At 35.2% G+C, this 23,665-nt stretch overlaps 2 protein-coding genes across 2 annotated transcripts; both read left to right on the top strand.

Annotated features, from left to right (window-relative positions):
- The first annotated feature begins 580 nt into the window (after window positions 1-580).
- On the top strand, window positions 581-3,868 carry LOC124415084 (heat shock protein 83). The gene is made up of 2 exons (XM_046896376.1): window positions 581-812; window positions 1,448-3,868. The coding sequence occupies exon 2, from the start codon at window positions 1,448-1,450 to the stop codon at window positions 3,608-3,610; it is 2,163 nt and encodes a 720-aa protein (XP_046752332.1). The 5' UTR covers window positions 581-812; the 3' UTR covers window positions 3,611-3,868.
- Window positions 3,869-12,800: 8,932 nt separating this feature from the next.
- LOC124414530 (protein disulfide-isomerase) lies at window positions 12,801-22,458 on the top strand. The gene is made up of 8 exons (XM_046895492.1): window positions 12,801-13,160; window positions 17,171-17,502; window positions 18,835-18,972; window positions 19,092-19,322; window positions 19,420-19,791; window positions 20,260-20,388; window positions 20,630-20,716; window positions 20,867-22,458. Exons 1-8 carry the CDS (start codon window positions 13,001-13,003, stop codon window positions 20,915-20,917), a joined length of 1,500 nt encoding a protein of 499 aa, XP_046751448.1. The 5' UTR covers window positions 12,801-13,000; the 3' UTR covers window positions 20,918-22,458.
- The last annotated feature ends 1,207 nt before the right edge of the window (window positions 22,459-23,665 follow it).

Here is a 23,665-nt window from a genome sequence, read left to right as displayed (position 1 = left end):
ATTTATAATATTGTCCGAATCCTAGTACTAGTTAACATGCAACAAATTTGCATGTCTCTAAGATTTGTAAAATTCTTATGAAATAATCCGACATTGAAATTGAATTCGTATTTATAATATCGGTCTATAGTTCTCAAACCGCATCACGCAGCATCGACCTAATACTTATGCTGGCATACACGTATGCGATTGCGTAGGCGCCGATGTGTGCATGAGCAAATCGATGATGCATCATTGGCAATTATTAAACAAAGCGGTATGTTAAATTATAGTTCAATTATACCCTTGGATTATTTTGTATAAAATTACAATAAACTGTAAAATGACGATGTGACAATGTACTTTTCTACAATAGGTTGTAGAAAATTTTACCGGCTTCCGAGTTCGGGAACGTTCTCTCCGTTCTCTCCGAACAAATGCCGGAAGTACAACGCCATCAAATACCAAACTGTGTCGATATATTTATCATTTGAAACGCAAATTTATGCGGCTATTTGCCCCACGTATGGATCATTTTTATTTTTAAATCTAGACTGCTATTTCATTATCATGCTGTGCTTTCTTTTTTCTGCAGAAAACAAACTTCGAATCCACCTTGACCGGATATTGAAAGTCCCTGGTGTCAAGAAACATCTAGAACTTTCGAGAATATTCCGCAGAGCAGGCCGGTATATAAGTTAAGGAGACGGCGTGCGCGATTCATTGCTGAAATCACCGCCAGTGCTCCGTGATCTGTTGCGAGCATTTATAGGAAGCATTTTTACAAAGCATTCGACTAGTCATCGTTTTCTATATTCTGAACAGAAACAATCGTAAGTATATAATCCGTACTGCATTAACAAAATACTGAATTGCTTGATTCAAACGCTTTTCGCTTTTGTTATTTAAGTTTTCATGTCTGAAATGATTGTTGTCACCGCGCTATCGGAACCACGTTTTTTACTTTTGTAATTTATTTTTCGTGAAACAATGATATCGTTTCTACTTTTATCCAATCCTGCAATTTATCAAAATGACTGCTGCATTTTTCAACACTTTTTTAATCGGTTAATGCACCGATTTAATCTTGTGGAACACAGAGAAAATTATTTTTTCCTGCTCATTCATCGTATATTAGAGTTGTTGGTACGAAATTAGATTTTCATATTGATATTATGAACTGACATTTTCCTATTTCAATCACCAATTTTGTGTTTTTATAATTAGTTCATCAAACTTATCAATCACTTTGTACTAGAAAAATGAATGCAAGCATTCGATGTTCAATTGTTTTTTGAAAATCGAAAAATTTTCTCAAGTAACTTCTCAAAATAAGTAAGCTCTGTTCAGTATGTGTTTAATGTAGTCAAAATGATATTTTTCTATTCTAATTTCAAAAATTTTTGCATTGAATTTTTATATTATTCAATAGAACTAAATAGTAAAACAACATTGTGACAATTTTCAGATGCCTGAGCAAATGGAAACAGCCGCAGGTGAAGTGGAGACGTTTGCCTTCCAGGCGGAGATAGCACAGTTGATGTCATTGATCATCAACACATTCTACTCAAACAAAGAAATCTTCCTGCGAGAACTGATTTCAAATTCGAGTGATGCCTTGGACAAGATCAGGTACGAGTCGTTGACCGACCCGTCGCGTCTGGATTCCGGAAAGGACCTCCACATCAAAATAATCCCAAACAAGAATGACGGAACCCTGACCCTGATCGACACTGGTATCGGTATGACCAAGGCAGATCTGGTAAACAATCTTGGTACAATCGCCAAGTCTGGAACCAAGGCCTTCATGGAAGCTCTTCAGGCTGGAGCGGACATCTCTATGATTGGACAATTTGGTGTTGGATTCTACTCCGCCTATCTAGTAGCAGACAAAGTGACTGTAGTCTCAAAACACAATGATGACGAGCAGTATCTTTGGGAGTCAAGCGCTGGAGGATCGTTCACAGTTAGACCTGACCCAGGTGAACCTTTGGGACGAGGCACAAAAATCGTTCTTCAAATCAAGGAAGATCAGACAGAATTCTTGGAAGAGAGCAAGATCAAGGAAATTGTCAAGAAGCACTCTCAGTTCATCGGTTATCCCATAAAACTGTTGGTAGAAAAAGAGAGGGAAAAGGAGCTCAGCGATGACGAAGCTGAGGCTGAGAGCGAAGAGAAGAAAGAAGAAGAGGATGGAAAGCCTAAGATTGAAGATGTAGGGGAAGACGGCGATGAGGATAAGAAGGAGAAACCGGCGAAGAAGACCAAGACTATTGTCGAGAAATATACAGAGGATGAAGAGCTGAACAAGACGAAGCCGATCTGGACTCGCAATGCAGATGATATTAGCCAGGAGGAGTACGGCGAGTTTTACAAATCGTTGACAAATGACTGGGAGGATCATCTTGCGGTGAAACATTTCTCTGTCGAAGGTCAGCTTGAGTTCAGAGCTCTTCTGTTTGTACCAAGGCGCATGCCCTTCGATCTTTTCGAAAACAAGAAACGAAAGAATAACATCAAGCTGTATGTTCGACGAGTATTCATAATGGACAACTGCGAAGAGCTGATACCAGAGTACCTCAATTTCATGAAAGGTGTTGTAGACAGTGAAGATCTGCCACTAAACATTTCACGTGAAATGTTGCAGCAAAACAAAATACTCAAAGTCATCCGCAAAAATCTGGTGAAGAAATGTCTGGAGCTGTTCGAGGAGCTGACTGAGGACAAGGAGTCATTTAAGAAGTTTTACGAGCAATTCAGCAAAAATATTAAGCTTGGAATCCACGAAGACAGTACAAATCGCACCAAGCTAGCCGACCTCCTTCGTTATCACACTTCGGCATCTGGTGACGAAGTGTGCTCACTCAAGGACTACGTAGGACGAATGAAAGCGAACCAGAAACACATATACTACATCACTGGGGAGAGCAAGGAGCAGGTCGCAAACAGCTCATTTGTTGAGCGTGTAAAGAAGCGTGGCTTCGAAGTTATATACATGACTGAGCCGATTGATGAGTACGTTGTTCAGCAGATGAAAGAATTTGATGGCAAGCAGCTTGTTTCTGTTACCAAGGAAGGCCTTGAGCTTCCAGAAGACGAATCTGAGAAAAAGAAACGCGAAGATGACAAAGCCAAATTCGAAAATCTCTGCAAGATCATGAAAAACATTCTGGATACCAAAGTGGAAAAGGTCGTTGTATCCAACAGACTCGTAGATTCCCCTTGTTGTATTGTTACATCACAGTACGGATGGACAGCTAACATGGAGAGAATAATGAAGGCACAAGCTCTCCGCGATACTTCGACAATGGGATACATGGCGGCAAAGAAGCACCTTGAGATCAATCCTGACCATTCAGTGATCGAAACCCTACGTCAGAAGGCAGAAGCAGATAAAAACGACAAAGCAGTTAAAGATTTGGTCGTTTTACTATTTGAAACTTCTCTGTTATCTTCTGGCTTCAGTTTGGATGAACCTCAGGTCCATGCTGCACGTATTTACCGCATGATTAAGCTTGGGCTTGGAATTGACGAGGAAGAACCAACACAAGAAGAGGAAGCAGCTCCAGCGGAAGTGACCCCAGTTGAGGGTGACAATGAAGATGCGTCGCGCATGGAGGAAGTTGATTAAATTGGAAATGCAACTATAGGGAACTCATATTAACAACTTCAGTTGTTATTTAGTAATTGGAGACTGTTTGAAAAATATCGCGTTTTATGCGATATCATCACTCCTCATACCAACAAGCCTGTATCATACATACATCATTGTTCACCATACTATCTAATTTATCATTCCTAATATTAATATATTAGCAAACCAAATATTATTTTCCATGTAAGTTTTTTTTATAGAACTGTAATAAAAAACCATGTATTATAACATTAATTATTGAATCGTTTTTTTAAGAGCATTTATCATTGACTTTTCAGGAAATGATCATATTAGTAGCTTTCTGTGTATAATTTACTATATGTTACGATGCTGATTCCCTCGAATTTATTATCAAAGAGTTACTGATCTTGAGTAGGGTTTTCAAAATTGAGATAAAATTCAGATAAATCTAAATATATTAAGTTTTTTGGCTCATCAATAACAGATGCATATGATGATAAGACGTCTGTACATGTGTATTATGATTAGTTTCATTCAATTCTTAGAATTTTGGTAACCAATTGCAAAACCTGTGAAACTGATTAAACATTTACCATAAATCTTACATTTATTGCGCTACATTCAGGTACATTGATTCTTTTTCTTTGCTTTTCTTTCCAAAGTTTTCTCTTATCTTATTATATGCATAAGTATTTGGAGACTTGACATATAATGATTTTATACATCCTATCCACTTATTAATTTTTTTTTCTTGACTATCAACAATATCTGCACTAATGCACTGAAGGGTCTCAGATTTAGGGAAAAAGCTAGATTTTACATTTAAAAAATCAAACTTACTGATTTTTCTATAAAATTCTCTTTGGACCAGCTTGTTGAAATAAATGTAAATGTGAATCTTCCTTTAAGTACATTAATGCATCTGATTTGCTTTTGCTTCAAGTTTGTGTTATCATAATTAACTTCAATTTTTTCATTTTGAAAATTAACATGCCTATTTCGAATTTTGGTACCACAATGCAGACCTTCCACTTCTTACAGATCCACCAAGTTATGAAAATGTGACGACTCGATTGCTTTGTCCTTACTCTTCAATGTTAACTGCGATTCGAGGATATTCTTGCCAATTTCAACATATTGACAAGCATCTAGAATAATATATAATTTTTGTTTCTTATTTACCGGATGTAGAAAGTGTATAGCCTTTTCCTCAAAAGCTGGACAATTTACATCTGGGATTGTGACTCCTAAACACTCAGCCATTGCAATATTTAAATTCGTTCCATCAAAAGTTAACCGTTTTACATTAATTTTGTAATCGTCTAAAGCGCATAAAATATTCGTAATAATATTGGCTCTCTCTTTAGCTCTTATTTCAATTATCAAATAAAAAGCTATAGGAATTTTCAACTTTTGATGTTCCTGAACCATTTAGGAATTGTCTCTGGATGAGGCAGTTCAGCTCATTTTGTCCTCATACTCATATGCAGCATTTGAATAAAACATGAAACTGGCAGTAAATTCTTGGAGCTTAGGCGAACATGAATTGCTTTTGAAGGCAGTACGACTGGTAAAAAATTTGTGCAACTCTTCACTGATTTTCGCTTAAAACCTATAAATAGAAAATGTTGTCATCGTAGTAAAAAAAAGAAGTCTATAGAAGGCTATATTATGACAATGGTAATGTAAGCAATACAAATGTAATAATATTGTCTATTTGTTTGTCAAAATATTGTAATAATTATATAAACCATGCATTTATTTGATAAGGATACGCATCCACTATTTCAAATAGTGAGACTTACCCCCCAAATCTCAAGGCAAGGGTGAAAAGGCAAATAATTTATTGTAAGGATATAACCTTGGGAAAAAATTGCTTAGTTGATGTAGTTGTTATTACGTTTATTTTCTTCTTGCTTATACAATAGTGTCAGGAAATGTTCGAGCTACTAAAAAAAAAAAAATGAAACATTCCGCCAAGATTGCTTGAAAATTTGGTAAGTTTTCAAATATCACAAGTTATAGATAATTAAATTTTTGATGTTACTAATAACATGACAAATCACAAGTTTTCGTTGATTTAAACCTTGTGAGGACTAATAATACAAAAAATCAAACGTTTCAGTTCATTAAATACTTATTGGACAAAATATATACCTATACAAGTTTCAGTTGATTCAATTCTTATCACTAATAATAATATCAAAAATCGCGAGTTCTATAGAACTATATATAATTCATTATATTTTTACTGGTATGATCGAAAAAATCATTAACTGGAGTTGTTCAAATTCTTATTCTCACAAGAGAATTAAAAAATCAGAAGTCTCAGTTGATTGTGTAAATTTGTTTTCACACCATTTGGATACTGAATTCCCGTTTGTCCAGTGACCTCTCACCAAGTAGACTCACATTCAACGTATGTGCTGCAACTGTTGAAAGAAATCATCAGGATTTCAAATATGTCATTTTACTTTTGAAAATATCCACTTTCTTTTCAAGGTGTCTAATCTTTTGCTTCAACACTTTGGTTTCTTATTGTGTTTTTCCAAATATTTGGTGATAACTCTGTGATCACTAGGGCTTTTAAAATATTCAGGTTTGAGATCACCATGAACTTTTACAGTACGAGTCTTGGTAGACTGGATCTCATCATTGAAAGTACACTTTCGTTACCTAAAATTTTTTTTTTGTTCCAAACGATAAAAGGAATAAATGTCAGATCAGTCCATTCAATGTCTGTACAAGCCCATTCAATTTCTGGTTGGTGTTGCTCACATTCTCTAATGGTTCATTCGGCATTGTCTCTTGGCAGAAGTCTTGAAGAATGCTGAAAAAAGAACAAATTCATTATAAACCTAAATAATTGAGAGAGAACTTTATCCTTTGGATCTTGACGTTTCTTTCCAAACTTTGTGGATGGTTCTTAGGTGATATCATTTTTCAGAATAATGTTTGGAATTTGTGTATTTGATAATGCAACGATGTTTATAAAATTGGTCTCAGGTACTGAATTAAAATTTTCTTCCTCATCGTCATCATGTTTTGTAAAACTATCGGATATAACATTTTCCTAGAAATTCTAAATAGCATTTAGACATTACATGAATTAGATAATGCTAATGGGAGGTTAGATTGATAGCAGAAGAGAATAAGATCTCACCAGGAAGAAGACAAATTTATTGATGGGACAGCCTCTGGTCATATTCTTTGCCTTCTGTTAATTGATACTGTTAGACAACTGATCAAGTCCAAAATGAGCACTGCAAATGGAGCCCCTTTTATTAAATCTGGTTCCTAAGAGGTGTTTCCATTGTTACTTCGTTTTCTTTTTTTTTTGGTACACTAAGAATAAAATTAATCAAAATATCAATATCTGCAAGCAACTTGGAGGTTATACATAGACAGTTATACATACCTGTGAGAAGATAGATTTAAACCTTCTTTCGTTCCAGGTATATACATTACAGTAACAACATTTCACCATTTTTCTCTGCTTATATGATAACTAAATATTAATCTCAACTCAGAACAGATTTGTAATAAAAGATCTGAACTGAACATGCACATGCGTACGTGCCGTACGCATGCACATGCTGTATTTATGCAAGTATAAACAAGGGCTACGTTCCGAAGTCAGCTGACTGCGCTAAAAAAACTCGCTATGACAGAGGCAGAGCTACCAACAAACTTGGCAGCGCCTGAGAGCTAATTTCGGAACGTACCATTAGGGTAGGTCCACATAGGTGCGGTTAGACCTTGGAGCTTATGGAAGGAGCCAGTCCTATCCTATCCCATGAGGGGTGAGTGTAGAAAGGATAGATATCGTAGCATGAGTACCTTTCTCTCTCGCAACAAAATGTGATTGGTCGGTTCAAAATAGTCACATGACTACGTCAGGGTAGCATCAAACGATGGCGGTAAAAATGCAGACTGCACTGCCCCCGTAGTGCTTGGATAGTTCAAAGTGTGCAGTGTTAAAATAATATAAACTTAACTAAATTTTAGCATGGGTCTGAAATGTTGCATTTGCAAAACAGAAAGTGACAAACCAAGTGGTTCGAACTTTGATTTTTACAAGTAAGTGATGTTAGATTAGGTTACTGCTTACATTCCCTATGGAATCAGGTTCTCACATATATTTGATATTATACAGATAAGCAGCCATACACGAAATGCATTCTATTCAACCATGAATGAGTGTTACTTAATATAAGTGCGAACCAGTAATTCATTATTCATGTCTATTCTTAATTATCGTTGATGTTAAGTTTTGTTTAAACTTAAGTGCTGATAATATAATTATTCTAAGTGCTTAGTTAGTGTTAAGACAAGTAAAGTAAGGTACTAAGTTAAGTGTACAGGTTAATAAACTATGGTCAAAGTGCCATTGTATGAATAAAACTATCATTTTTTGTCACAGTTGATGCATTGGCACATCAATGATCTCTTCAAACCCAAAATCCCAAAAATTCGATCTACTTACCAAATTCGTATAGCAAGTCTTCTTTCGAACAAAGATGTCCATTTTTTGTCATAATTATCGTGAATTCTTGAGTGTAAATCTAATATAATATGTTTTTATATATTATATTGGAATATGCATAACATATTGTATACGATGTACAATAATTGCCGTATATAATATATACTTAAATGAAGGCAACACACAATCTTCAAAATGGCGTACAAAATTTTTATTAAATGCGTATTATTGACGCGGGCACGAAACTTACCACACTATGCTCCTGGCTAAGAAGAAAAGAGGTACTCATGTACACTCTCTTAGTAGAACTCAGTAGATCGTTCAATTTCCTACAAGATATGTATCGATTTCTACAACACGCTAATTCGTTAGAACGCAATAAAAATCCAAAAAAAAAATTAATTTCGCGTGTTATTTAAATGGGAAATCAAAAATCACGATGAGGTACCTCTTAATATTAATATTAAGGACTCAAACTTTACCAGAATTTGTTCTTCATCGTCTACAACGATATTTTCACGGTAACTAAGGGGAAAAAAATAGTTATTTTTTGGCCTACCCTAATATACATTATAACATCCGACCGGAATGTTCGTATATTTTATTCCTTATTACTATTCTACATCCTTAATACCAACTAATCCAAGACCAAATATGAGAATCGTGTAAACAGATCACTCTCGATCTAACACGTCTCCATCTCCCTGTCAGAAGTGAAAGAAATTCTGAAATTATAGAAGCGGTGAATATTCAACAAGTAGGTAGCTATCAGAAAATTCTTAGTCAATAAGGAACGTCGTTAATACAGGTATCGTTGCACCGTAAATGCATGTACAGTAATTTGTGGCTTCGGTCATTTGACACGTCACTCGTGTGAAGTCGAAAGGCCACGGATTCACCGTAAGTCGGCTCTTCTCCGCCCAAGGGTAGGGAATGGAACAAATCTCAAGCATTTGTCAATGCTTCATTCATTACACTCGCTTTGACGTATGTTACTGTTCACACATCATGTACTTTGCCTCAGTATTTTTTTCAATATTTTTTTCTGTTCATTCGTTATCAGTAATAACTAAGATTATGAGACTGTTTTTAGGCACTTTTATATCAATTCATTTGGTTTGTTCCACTACAGTTACGTAAATATAAAAGATAGTGCTGGGGATCTATGTTTTTCCTGGTTTTTATCTTTAATTGCTTGCCACTTTTTTCGATGAGGATAGTGCTTGACAAATTTTTTTCATCTGATGAAAGATTTGAAATATTTTGTCGATGCTTCATGCCTATGCAACTTTTATCTCAGAGAAAAGGCCTCAGTCTTGCATTACCAGCACTACCCAAACCCGTCCCACGTACAAGTATAGCAGTATGTGATTGGGTTATACTTAAATCAAGCCACACATTTGTAGCCCACACACAGATAAATGATACGTTATCGACGTACACGAGTTCAAACATCACTCATTTCAGAGAAAACGGTAGAAAAGATTTATCGGAGAAATGCGGTCCAAAAGACTAATATCAGCGTGACTGTTAAAAATCCCCAAGAGATGTATCTCAGATGGACGCAAAGTTCTACATGTATATCTCTTAGAATCGTGTTTATCAATATCTGTGTTTTGAGTTACATCCTTTTTACTAGTCCCAATAAGTTACGATTAAGGGCCAATCAACAAATACGTTTACTGTAGGAGGGGGAGACGTGACGTTCAGTTTTTGTATAAAATTTTTGTTTTAGCACAAATATTCCGTCAAGAAAGAAATGAAGGGCTGCCCGTTTCCTCATAATGCCAAGTTACAAAATCCTCTCGATTACTCGAATTCTGCATTTTGTATAACTCGAATACGTTTCATCATGAACAATCTTGGAAATACATAGTATAATAAATTACTAGACCAAAAAATGTGGCTGAGGGAGGGGGGGGGGGGGGGGGGGGGGTCAACATTTGTGACGCATTATGTTACGATCATGTCGAAGTTAGTAACGTTATCTTAACGATTCGTGGTGGGGAAAAACTGTAGTATTTAGATTTTATTTATCAGAAAATGTCCCTAGGAGTCCACATTGCGTTGACTGGTCAATCAGGCGCTAACTGTCGGCCAATAAAATTCGAACAAATTGACACATGTGCATAAGGTGCGCACTTTCCTCATGGACAAACGGTATAATCGATACAATATAGAGCTAAAAGCAATGCTGCAATAATCTATAAAACCAGTGACTACGGAACATTGACTTATAGAGATAGACTGCACGGTCCGTGCACTGAGCTGAAGTCGTAATTAGAAACAGACTTGGCCGGGGAAACACCTAGCCTAAGGTATCTACAAATTTGGGTTTTTTCCACTGAGGTGGGTCTCCTTCAGAGTGTGGTGTAAGTATACACCGCTGTGTGTTGGTTGCCTACCATTTGGAGCTATTTCGAGTTTTTGTTATGGTTGGATCCTATTTACTTATTACAATTGATTATGTTTATTCGAAAGGCTGCATATACGGTTATTCAATACTAAGTGGTTATGATACTGTTTCCCGTTCGGTATTGTTGTTGCTTCACCTTACAAGATTATGCCGTGAGTCGATGGTTGCGTACGGCGCTCCGTTGTCGTGCAGTTGGTATGTGCCACCTCGTGTAATCGGTTTCATGGTTCCACAACAGGAATTTATAACGTTCCCAAAAGCTCTTTTGTTGCCTACAATACTGCGTTCTAAGCACAGATTTCTCTAAGTATGGTTCTTTGGTTTATTCTAAGCACCGTGTATTACCATGATTCTAAATGATGATGGTCATAGGTTTGGGAACTCTACAATTTTTAATTAATATTTAAGCGTACACCATAGTATCTTTATGATCTAATTTATGTGATTGGCTAGATCACACTCTTGGTGTTTATATTTCAGTTTTATTCTTGAAGGTTCTATGATGCGGTATGGGGTCCGTAATATAATATATTTTATCATGTATGGTAGTATATAATATTATGTGTAATAGCATATAATTACCCGTACTGTTAAAATGATGAAGTTGATATGGGAGAATGATATGGTTTCCTATAGGTCCGAGAGTCTTGCAGTATGTTTTCAATTTCTATGAATAATAGCTTTGTCATTGTTTCCATCTAGGGATATTTCAAAAAGTTAGGTAGTAGCTTAAATACTCAAGTTTCCAGATTCTCATACTTAAAGTGGGGTTAGTTGGGGATAATTATAAATAATAATTATAATTGGTAACACATGTGAACGCTCCGGTCGGACGTTACAATATGACAAGCTATTATAACACAGTCGTCACTTTCAAGGGGAGGGTAAGATGCTTGCATCACCGATTCGATCCATCTTTATTACACGTGTAGGTCATGATCAGAAGAGTAAAGCGTGTAAGTAGTAAGGTGCGCTTCTCAGCCAGTTCCTAGAAATTAATTAAATGTCAGTAAATCATCAGTTGATTAATAATCAAAATTAAAATTGATAATCAAAATTAAAGTGCGTTCATGAGTATTTTACGTCAACGTCAAGCTACTAACAATAAGAGCGTGGTGCAGCGGCAATAGCCCCGTTTCGTAGGTGCCGGATAGCTTGATGGAATCCCGCCAGTGAACTTATTTTTTTTCTTTTTTTTCCCTTAAATATTTCACATTTCTTATAAATTTAGGTGTCTTGAATATAGAGTTTAATTTAGAATCAATTGTAATAACTTCTTTTTTTAGTGGGAGAAAGGATTCTAAAAAAATCGTATACGAGTTTGAAGAATTAGTACTTTTATTCCCAGTATTTTGTACTATTTATTCATCCATATTTTTTATTCACTATCATGCTGTTCGAGTGACGAATTACCGCACAAATCGGAATGATATCGGTCATAGAAGCACTGAAAACAATAGTCATTATAGCATCTTGCGCAAGTTATAAATGATGTATTTTTGTATACGTCTGGTTTTTATTAAAACATCAGTCGCGAAGCAAACTTCCTTTACGTTCATGAACGTATCCTGTCATCAGATAATTCGACCGCAACCCACGCGTATTTTATCATGCTGCAGAAAATTGGTGTTGACAATTGATCGTGTACCAGAGACTGAATTTTGATTATCAATTTTAATTTCTAATTTTGATCACCGATCAATCGATAATTAATTCAACTAATTTCTCGGAAACGACTGAGAAGCGCACCTTACCAGTTGCACCTGTTATACTTCTGGCCATGAACTATACATGTAATAAAGATAGATCGAATCAGTGATGCAAGCATCTTACCCTCCCCTTGTAAGTGATTTCATTGGCCGGATGCAACGGACTTGGCCAATGAAATCACTTAGCGTCGTGTTGTGTCATAGCGTTTTCCACTGGGGAACTCGGTGCGTATTTTTACACGCGAGTAAGTGACACAGAAGTACACTCAGTTTACCTGTGTCTCAGTTGCTTTAATGTGAAAAACTGGAGTCAGTGCGCACGCGGTGCGCCAGTGGAAAACGCTATCAGGAAGACGTAAAAAGGAAACTAGACCATTGCGAGCGCGTAAGCCGCGGACAGCGTCTGATAGCGCCTTTGTAAGAGGTAGTGGCACATGCTCGAAGTAATGTGTCCTTTGACATTGGTGGTACTGCCCTTTCGCATGAACTGTGCTTCAACCGCTTCAACGTGACATCGCACACCGTCGAAGAAGATCGACCAATCGTAGAGCACCACGATCGAAGCATTGCCACGCGTATAGAATCCTCAGCCGATTGTTGGACGAACTCGTATCTCGCCGCGTTGGAAGGATAGCAGTTGCCTGTTGAGCGGCACTTTCGTCACTTCTTCCTTGTCCTTTGTTGCCGGAATTGGTCTCTGCGCGTGTAGTAGCGGCGTAGAGGTGTAACGGAGCGGTGTCGCGGCTGGCCATTTGATACATACATCGATACGCACGTACGATCATTTCGCAAACATGAAGTATCTCCCGGTTATCTTTTTTGCCATTTCGACGATCGCCGTTGTTCTCGGCGACGAGAGTTCAGTTCTCGAAGAAGAGGATGGCGTTCTGATTGTAACTAAGAAAAACTTTCAACAGGCTGTTACCGACAATCAGTTCGTTCTCGTCGAATTCTGTAAGTAAATCAAACTATGCATTTAGAAATTTTGCTTGGCGTTCATTCACTCGCTTATCTGAATCTATATCTGACGATTACCGTCACGCATTTATTTATTTTTACTTTGTAATTTTAATTGACGCCGACAATTTTCTTCGTACAATTTCGATGAGTTGAAAATTCATCAGTATACCAATTAATCTTAGTCAATAAGGAACATCATTAATACACGTATCGTTGCGCCGTAAATGCATGTACATACTTTAGCCGGCAGTAATTTGTGTCTTCGGTCATTTGACACGTCACTCGCGTGAAGCCGAAAGGCCACGGATTTACCGTAAGTCGGCTCTTCTCCGCCGAAGGAGAGGGAATGGAGCAAATCTCAAGCATTTGTCAATGCTTCATTCATTACACTCGCTTTAACGTATGTTACTATTCACACATCATGTACTTTGCCTCAGTATTTTTTCAAATATTTTTCCCTCTTCATTCGTTATCAGTAATAACTAAGATTATGTGACAGTTTTTAAGCTCGTTTATAGTAATTCATTTGGTTTGTTTCACTACAGTTACGTAAATATAAAAGATAGTGCTGGGGATCTATGTTTTTCTTGGATTTTATCTTAAATTGCTTGCCACTCTTTTCGATGAGGACAGTGCTTCACAAATTTTTTACATATGATGGAAGATTTGAAATATTTTGTCGATGCTTCATGCCTATGCAACTTCTATCTCAGAGAGAAGGCCTCAGTCTTGCAATACCAGCCCTACCTAAGCCCGTCCCACGTACAAGTAGAGCTGTATGTGATTAGGTTATACATAAATCAAGCCACACATTTGTAACCCACACACAGATAAATGATACGTTATCGACGTACACAAGTTCAAACATCACTTTGACTTGGTAGTGAACAACACTCATCTCAGAGAAAACGGTAGGAAAGATTTATCTGAGAAATGCGGTCCAAAAGACTTATATCAACGTGACTGTTAAAAATCCTCTAGAGACGTATCTCAGATGGACGTAAAGTTGTACATGTATATTTCTCAGAATCATATTTATCAACATCTGTGTCTTGAGTTACATCCTTTTTACTAGTCGCAATAATTTACGATTAAGGGCCAATGAACAAATACGTTTACTCAAGGAAGGGGAGATGTAACAGTTTTTGTATAGAATTTTTGTTTTAGCACAAATATTCTGTAAAGAGAGAACTGAAGGGCTGCCTGTTTTCTCTTAATGCCAAGTTACAAAATCCTCTTGATTACTCGAATTCTGCATTTTGTATAACTCGAATACATTTCATTATGAACAATCTTAGAAATACATAGAATTATGAATTACTAGACCAAAAAGGGCAGCAGAGGGGAGGGGACAATATTTGTGACGCATTATGTTAGGATCATGTCGAAGTTAGTAACGTTACCTTGACAATTCGTGCTGGGGAAAAACTGTTGTATCGAGACTTTGCAACTGCTTGAAATTCAGTAAACGATAATAAAACGAAACATAATTTTTTTCTTACAATCCTAGTTCTTTTAAAATCACTGTAAAAAATATGAAAGCAGTGTAGTGTGTAGTAATAATATTTCTATTGAATTTTTGTCAAACTAAATTGTATTATTGCTATCCAAATGTCTAAAAATAATTAATAATACTACAGATCCAATTAGCCTTCATTTCAAACTTCCATTTGAATGCTGATGAGTACATTTAGTATAGTAAATTGAAATAATTAGGAGGTACTTTTTTTTGTTGAAGTAATAATTGAAAATTTTATAGGTAATTGAATTTCAGTATTTTTGCTATATATATATTAGCATGAGTGATGTCATAACTCGGTTGTATTCAATCCATCGTATAAACTATAATTCTGGTACAATTGGTAAACTAATTATATTTTTGTAAACTATTCAGGTACATAATGAAAAAAAAGGACTTGTCCCAAATTTGTTTCCATTTTGTATAACATATGAAACTAGTTTTCAGTTTTCCAAAGACAGTTTTGTGTAAAAGATCACACCTCATCTAGCATATGGGCTAATACAGTAGGTTGATTTGAAACATGATAAAAGTGAGAAGTCATCCCATATTGCAAAAATATATATAGTAGTAGTAGATTAAACTTTATGAGTGATATCCTGAGTGACATGTCAGCATTGCTCAATATTTTTTTCTTATCAACTGTATTATTATCAAATCCTCTTGTACTCGATAAAGATTCGCCTATCCAAAGAGGCATTCCCAAGACTACAGTTGTAACTTGTTCATCATTACTGTCCAGAATAAGATGATTATCTGTAACATTGAATTTCATAAATTTAGCGCAGCAAAACTGTGTTCAAGAAACTGCGTCACGCTCGCATCGCTCGGTGAAAAAGAGCATGACTTTGATCCTAAAATTGCATGGGATATTCTATACTTGTTTTTGCGAAGCTTTTGCGATTTGATTGTACTTATAGCACTTTTAAATGCGATGCCAATTATTCGTGTACTCCGTTTCTCCAATAGTACAGATTACAAGCTCTATTAAAAAAGTATGTTCAAAGTCGATGCAAAAATCATCAAAAAAATTTCTCCGTTTAGGAATGTCGGAAATGCAGTGAAACATAAATTATGGTTCTAATGGAGTAAATCATATAAATGTTACGACGAAAAGCCCTGCGATCTAATTATAAATTTACAAAATAGATTTGACAATTTTTAGTGTCTCGTTACATTAATGTTATCAACTTCAACCTCTTGATTATCAACTGATCGAAGAGAAAGTTGTCAAGAGTTTAATTAATTATGAAACATTTCTGCTTTCAATTTATTTGTGTTAAACAAAAATTTGAATGGAGTCCTAATACGAAATCTAAATTCAATATCTTATCAGAGTTTTATAAAATTCATATACCATATGCAAATTTGGTATTCGTAAAAGATGTTATTATCAAGGCCCAACATTACCATCGTGTGTTTGAAATATCACATTTATTTTAAATGTTTTGAATGCGTTGAACCTGCTCAAAACAATGACGTCCCAACTGATCAATCCACACGTCTGAATTCAGAATTGGTGATTCTTGTGGAAGCTTTGCGACCATAAAATTGACATTAATCTCTTGGGCGCAATGTAACTAAATTGGATTATAATGAGTTAAAATGTTTCCTTTATTAATTTAATTTCCATTGCAACACAATGAAAGAAAACAGTTCTATCCTTTGTTGAAATATCGTTCTCCCAATATTTTTTGAGCCAGAGTAGAAAATAATGTGTAGATGAGTTTGTAGCTTTAGTAGAATGAACACCATAGAACACGTAAAATTTTACTCATCTTCTGTTCTAAAGTGTAGGCTACAACCTTGCTTTACTTAAATTCAACTCGCACATCCATTCGCATACACTTTTCCATTCCAACTGAGAAACCTGTGTAAACAATGAGTTGGAAAAACAGAAAGTTATCCGTCACCATCTTACGTCAAAGTTGTCAAGCTGCAATGTAGTTTTTGATGGGAGGAGTTTTAAATTTGATCAGCATTAGTTGTAAAATGAAAATTTTGCAACTGTGTGAGTTAATAATGAGCGTTTATTTTATTCAACAAGAATAACAACAGATTCAATAACCCTTATAACAAACTTGCATTACAATATTTTTTGATGCATTGATGCAATCTTATGAAAAATGCTTATTTTGCATTTTTTGTACAATCTGAAATTCCGTAAACCCTAATAAAGCAATACTTACTCATATTTTCCAATTTACTTAACTCCGAGTCATGTTACGGTTGCATAAGTAAATTTTATTTCCAATGTTTCATTACGTTGATTGAACTACCTTCTATCTAGTGATTCTGTAATTAGCTTGAATATATAATAACAATATATCACCTCGTACTTTTTATCATACTCAAAGCACTTTCTGAAGGTTTATGTTGAAAGATATCAATTCCTCGACTGTGTTGTTCCAGTGTATCGTATAAAATTTTCATACTGATTCCAATATTCTACATTAGTTTAAAATACATGTGTTGACATTTCCAGATGCCCCATGGTGTGGCCATTGCAAAGCATTGGCACCAGAATATGTTAAGGCAGCTAAGCAGTTGGCCGACTTGGGTTCTGAAGTAAAACTTGGAAAAGTTGATGCCACCATAGAAACAGAACTCGCAGAGGAACATGGCGTCAGGGGTTACCCAACTCTAAAATTCTTCCGCAAGGGATCACCTGTTGAGTATGGCGGCGGTCGTCAAGCTGATGACATTGTTAATTGGCTGCTTAAGAAAACTGGACCTCCAGCTAAGGACTTGACTTCCGTAGATGATGCTAAAACTTTCATCGACGGAAACAATGTCGCTGTCGTTGGCTTTTTCAAGGTATGATTTTCAAAATTCCCAACACAAGGGACCAAAAATAAAATTAGACATGAATAATTGATTATTATTTCCAAAATGAGCGGAATCGCTTTCAATAATTTGGTAATTTTCGATATGAAGCTATAACATGTAGTAGAAATATCTGATCGTTAGTTTGAGCGTTGTACTCTGAATAATTATTCACTAGGGATAAGAAAAGGATGAATATTATTATGATGCCCAAGCAAGTAGTGCTGCTAGCATGCTGCTGGAAGAATATTTGAAAATACTTCTGAGAATACTCCTATATACTTACGGTTATCTATTTCGTGTACGCATAGACACGCGTTTCAATAAAGATTTGCACTTGGCATTTTTTCTTATTTTGGATGGCACGTCAATAAATTAACAAATCGAACAATGTTCAAAATTTTGCAAATTTTGAATAGTATATTGTGTTTCCGACAAGTGTGAAGTTCAGAGTGTAAACCAAAGAAAGTGCTCTAGTCACATTTGTCATCTATCATCTATCCGCACGTGTAACACATACCATTTCCTACAATACCTAGGAAACTTTGATTTAAGAAGTAGTCAAATAGAATAAAGTGGTTTAAAAGAAGTAGAAATTTTGGTGAAGTTATTGGCAGTGCCGAAAGTTATTTGAAAAAAATTCCTTGATCTGCGTAGAGTTATCTGCGAACAAACTCCGGTTTTGAAAGTTATCTGGAAAAAAGGTCTAGAACAGAATACTCGACAGGCTTCGAAAATTGAACTTTTCAAGCATGTGCTATGAAAAAGTTATTATAAAAGGCGATCCAAAACCATCAACCGGTGAATTATTTACCTGAAATGAGTGAAATTTTTATTATAATTCTCGTTGTTGTATTCCATAATTTATTACTTCACAATTCGAAATTATTTCATTACGTGTTATTACTTTACATAAGGTCATTCAGCAAATGAATAGTGGAATAATTTGATAAACATCTAAAATGTATAAGAATATGTTGGCACTTTTCTTAAATGGGATGTACTTTGGAAAGAAGGAGAAAAAGTTGAAGTCACAACTAGTTTCCACTTGACTGAGTAATTTTCTTTCTATGGCTTGAAAATGTATTGTAACTGAATCAATGATACTGAAATTAGCATTGACGTTCGATTTCATTCCAGTATGAAAATGTTGGAAATTTGAAAATCGCAACTTGGCAATTCCCAATAATTTTTTTTGTCGTGTGCATGACAATGCAAAACTTTGTACTTCTCGAATGTAAAGTGACTATTTATGGCATTGTTAGTTCACCAATGTCCATATCTATGAATTCAAGCTAAAATGAAACTGTTCTCGAATTTTAGGACCAGGATTCAGATGCTGCAAAATTGTTCTTGGATGTTGCGAACAGCGTTGATGATCAACCCTTCGGAATTTCAAGCAGCGAAGATGTGTTTGGCGAATACCAAGTCGAAGATGGCAAGATTGTTCTATTCAAGAAGGTATGATCGTTATTTTAAAGAGTACCTTTTATAATCATTGTGTAATATTGAGCCTTTACAAACCAAAATTTAATTGCCAGCTAGTCCTTATATATAACTGCTCCTTTTTATTTCTCCAGTTTGACGAAGGAAAAGTTGAATTTTCGGGCGAAGTAACTGAAGAAGCTTTGAAACGTTTTGTTGCCAGCCAATCTTTGCCACTGATTGTAGAATTCAATCATGATACCGCTCAGAAAATCTTCGGTGGAGACATCAAGAGCCACTTACTGTTGTTCTTGAGCAAGGAAGGAGGCGACTTTGATAAATATGTTGAAGGTATCAAGGAATCAGCAAAGAAGTTCCGTGAACAGGTAACAAACCAAACACGATTCATCTATTATTCAAATATCATCTTCACTTCCAAGTGTGTGCCTAATTCAGAAATTAACTAATGATTTCGTTTCTAAGGTTCTGTTCGTTACAATTAATGCGGATGAAGAAGATCATGAGAGAATCTTGGAGTTCTTTGGAATGAAGAAACAAGAAGTGCCTGCAATGCGTTTGATTAGGCTGGAAGAGGATATGGCCAAATACAAACCGGAAAATCCGGAACTTAGTCCCGAGAATGTACTTGCATTTGTAACTGCATTCGCAGAGGACAAATTGAAAAAGCATCTTCTGTCCCAGGATTTGCCTGAAGATTGGGACAAAGAACCCGTCAAAGTACTCGTCAGCACTAACTTTGATGAAGTTGTACTTGATACCGAGAAGGATGTCTTGGTCGAGTTTTACGCTCCTTGGTGTGGTCATTGTAAACAACTGGTGCCGATCTATGATGCTGTAAGTATACTAAGTTTAGCGACATATGCATTCTAAGGCAAAAGTGTTAGCAATCACTCATACTTCTGTTAGAAGGACGTTGAGTCGAAATTCATTAATACCTTTTCGTTAATTTGATCACAATATAGTCAAACATTGACAATTTATCAATTTATCGTAGTTTCAAGCTACAATGATTTTCCTGAAGATTCCAAAAATAAATACTTACTTGTGATATTGATAACTCATTTCAAATTCCTTTAAAATATCTTAAATCAGGTCTAATGTGTAATCCCATTTAATTTGCAAAATGCTTCTGTTGATGGAAGATCATTTATTGCATACGTTACACGTAGTGTAACCTACATACATATTCGATTTGTTTATTTCTCAAATTTAGACTCTTTAAGGGCATCCATAAGGGATGTATGGAATTAAAATTAAAATCTTAACGATAAAATGCTGAAGTATGTTTGGTTTAAATTACAGCTTGCTGAGAAATTCAAAGACAGCAAAACGGTTCTCATCGCGAAGATGGATGCCACTGCCAACGAGCTTGAACACACCAAAATTACTAGCTTCCCAACAATTAAACTGTACCAAAAAGGAGACAATAAGGTTTGTACGAGTAATTAGATGAAAGAAAGTATTAAAGAGAATGAGAAAACCATACCAAATACTTCTAAATGGTCAATTTGCACCCATAACATAAGTAAATAACAGTATTCAAGACACAAATATTGCAAAGCGCATTACTTATGTGTTTCATATTTTGATTATTGTAGATTGGAAAATGATAAGTTTGCTTTTATACTATTTAACTAAAGATAATTAAGTCTTATCTTAAACTTGCTTACAGATTGTCGAATACAGTGGAGAAAGAACGTTGGAAGGTTTATCCAAATTTTTAGAGACCGGAGGTGTTTATGGTCAGAGCGCCGAAGAGGTAATCAACTTTTTTTGGAACTGTATTTAATTTTGTAAATTATTAGTCTACTCATATGTTCAATGAGTAATCTCAATAATTTTGATTCCTACGGTAACAGATGTGACTGTATTTTACCTCATTTTATATGTTATATCGTTGATGTTTCAGGCCGAGGAGGAAGATGAAGATGATGATGTACCACGAAAGGATGAATTGTAATCTGATGCACAATTCAAGAAAATCAATTACCCCTTAATATATCTTTTCCTGTCACATGGAGCGAAGTCGGCGCAAACATGTGTTCTCGAATCGTGCGTTGGGTCACGTTAAAATGGAGGGAAAGAAAAAATAAATTAAAAATGAGGTCACCTGTTGTGCTTAAAAAAAGCGTCAAACCTATGTTAACACCACTAAATACTGTCATTTTAACGTACAAATATCTACAAAGGTTGTTAGTACGCCATTTTATCAAATAAGAGGTACTAAAAATCGACCGAATCATGTACAGGATCAATTTTCCTACTAGCCTTTAAAAATTTTCACATTTTTCAGCTGACTAAAAATTTATTCCGACTTTGAATATTTCTAACTCTGGATCTTGATTCTTGTGTATAATTACTGAATAGGTTTAGTTTCAGATTTTTTTTTAAATAATATATTGTACGTGGTCGTAAATAGGTTTTTTTTTTTTTTTTATTGCAATTTAACCATTTTTCTGTTGATGCTTTACCATTTTTGTTTTCATTCAATTGATCAAATCGCAGTACAAGTCAAGAAAACCTTATGTAATTTACCCCCGATTCTTAAACTTGGCCGCTTGCGAGATGTTCGTTTTCCCTCAATTAATATATCTTAAAACCTGCACGTCGAACAATGGTACATCTTTTTATGCCGAGCACAACTTTGCTAATACGTGAGGTAAAAAAGACTGCTTCCATGGTGCGTATGATACTTTATACGGTAAAAGTACGGTTCACAAGTTTTGTTTCATCATTGCGAAGTACAAAAAACCACTACTTATTGCCAAGATATAAAAGTGCTTCTTTTCTGTACTGTGGCAAAAATGACCATGCTTGCGTCGCACAAAACATATTTCAATACAAAAGAAAGTTGTGGAATGATAAGGTTAGATATCCGAAGGAACTACAGTGGGTTTCGTTCACTCGTATTTCAGCATGACAAATTGTTATTTAAATATCCAAAAGTTGAACCATCACAGTGACCTGACTGACCAGGAAGCCACCGTATAAATGCGTTGAGCTAGGTCGATTCATCCTACTTTCTTCTGGTATTTGGTTTAATTCGTATTTTACAAAATGTAATAATTTGTGAAATCGAATTTATCATTTATTTGGACTTGATTCGACGTTCTATGCATCCACATATCTGCGTATCTATGTTTGCTTCAGAATTGCCTACAAAATAATGTAAACTAGTTTTTGTTTTTGCTACGTTTTTTCATACGGGCCCAGAAAATTGTTTTTTTATATATTTTTTTTTTATAATACTTCCATTTTTCCATTCTTTATTTTAAGTCTTTTTCTGTTCAACTTGCCAATAAGTTTACAGTTACATGACTGTTGATTTATCTGCAGGTTATTTATTCCATATGCGGCATTTAATTGAAGAAAACTAGAAAAGTGGTTGTTATTTAAGAAGTATTTAGGTGAGGAAGTAATTCCAATTTAATTGTAATTTTACCGACTGAAACGTTTGTAGAAGATTATGGATGAGATAAAATGAGAAATTATATCTTTTAACTTTTTATTATACATATATACACATATTCGTATACATTATTCTTAATATATCACAGATATTTGAAAAAAAATTCTGCATTATACACTGCACACAACGTTCGTGTGCAGTTCATTCATTTTTTTTTTTTCAATCATGAAACCTCACGCTATAGAGTTATTGCTATGACAACGTAAATATGATGAATTCGCGAATGTAAGATCTTTTGCCTACCCTCTGCATGTTGTATCTAACGTTATCACCCCTGGCCTCCGAAGTATTAAAAAATTCCTAAACTGCCTGATATTAAATATATTTTGTCTCGAAAATTTCCTAAAGTTTTATCTACTTGGGAAAATCTCTGCAATCGCGAAAGGGATAAATTAAATATACCATCAACGCAACAAAAGACGATATTTCGCTTTCAGAAATTTAAAATCTCGATGAACTTGAATTATTTGAATTAAATGAATGTAGTAATTGATAGATTCCTAACCGAAATATCTTTGATAAAAACTATACAAATTGTAAGATATCATAGGCTTGTGAATTTATGTATCATATATTCATCTTACGATTAGACCGGATTGGGAGCAGTCAGGGTATTTTGCTGTTTCGAGTTTTAGCCACAAAAGTTACGAAAAATACTGGAAAACCTTAAGAAATGGTAAACCAATGTATACCATAAAGTGTGTGAATAACTTGAGACGCATATTTTTAAAACATTTGAAGACAGCCATACAAAAACTATCAATTTTTGTTTCAAGTCTAATTTTCTATTTTGACTCAATACATGGTAACGAAAATTTAAAAGGCCGCATAGCAAATCGTCGACGAATATTTAATTTTCCAGACAGATTTTAGCTGATCCATCCAAGTAATATTTCTAAAATTAGAAAGATTTCCAACTAATGATTATTTTCCAACAATCCGTCTGGTAGTTTCAAGACATTCCTTTTCTGTTTTTTGTACTCGTAATTATGGCGAAATGTATGGTGTCGAAACTAATGCAAGTCTCTTGAAGATGTCCTAAAAATTCATTACAAATATCCCACAATCCGAAATAAGAAGTCCAATTTGTCGCTTTGAGGCCTGGATCACCGTTTTGTGATTACAATCACTTTTCATCTAGATTCTGAAATTTAAATAAGCATAAAGAGCTGATTTTCAAAACACTAGTGGATTTGGTTTTATATTTACAATTTTTCAAAGTTTGAATCTTAATTTACA

This window comes from Diprion similis, chromosome 14 (genome assembly GCF_021155765.1).
Source record: "Diprion similis isolate iyDipSimi1 chromosome 14, iyDipSimi1.1, whole genome shotgun sequence".
Taxonomy (NCBI): Eukaryota; Metazoa; Arthropoda; class Insecta; order Hymenoptera; family Diprionidae; genus Diprion; species Diprion similis.
The sequence above is the reverse complement of the archived record's forward strand: the minus strand, read 5'-3'. Positions and strand labels throughout refer to the sequence as shown.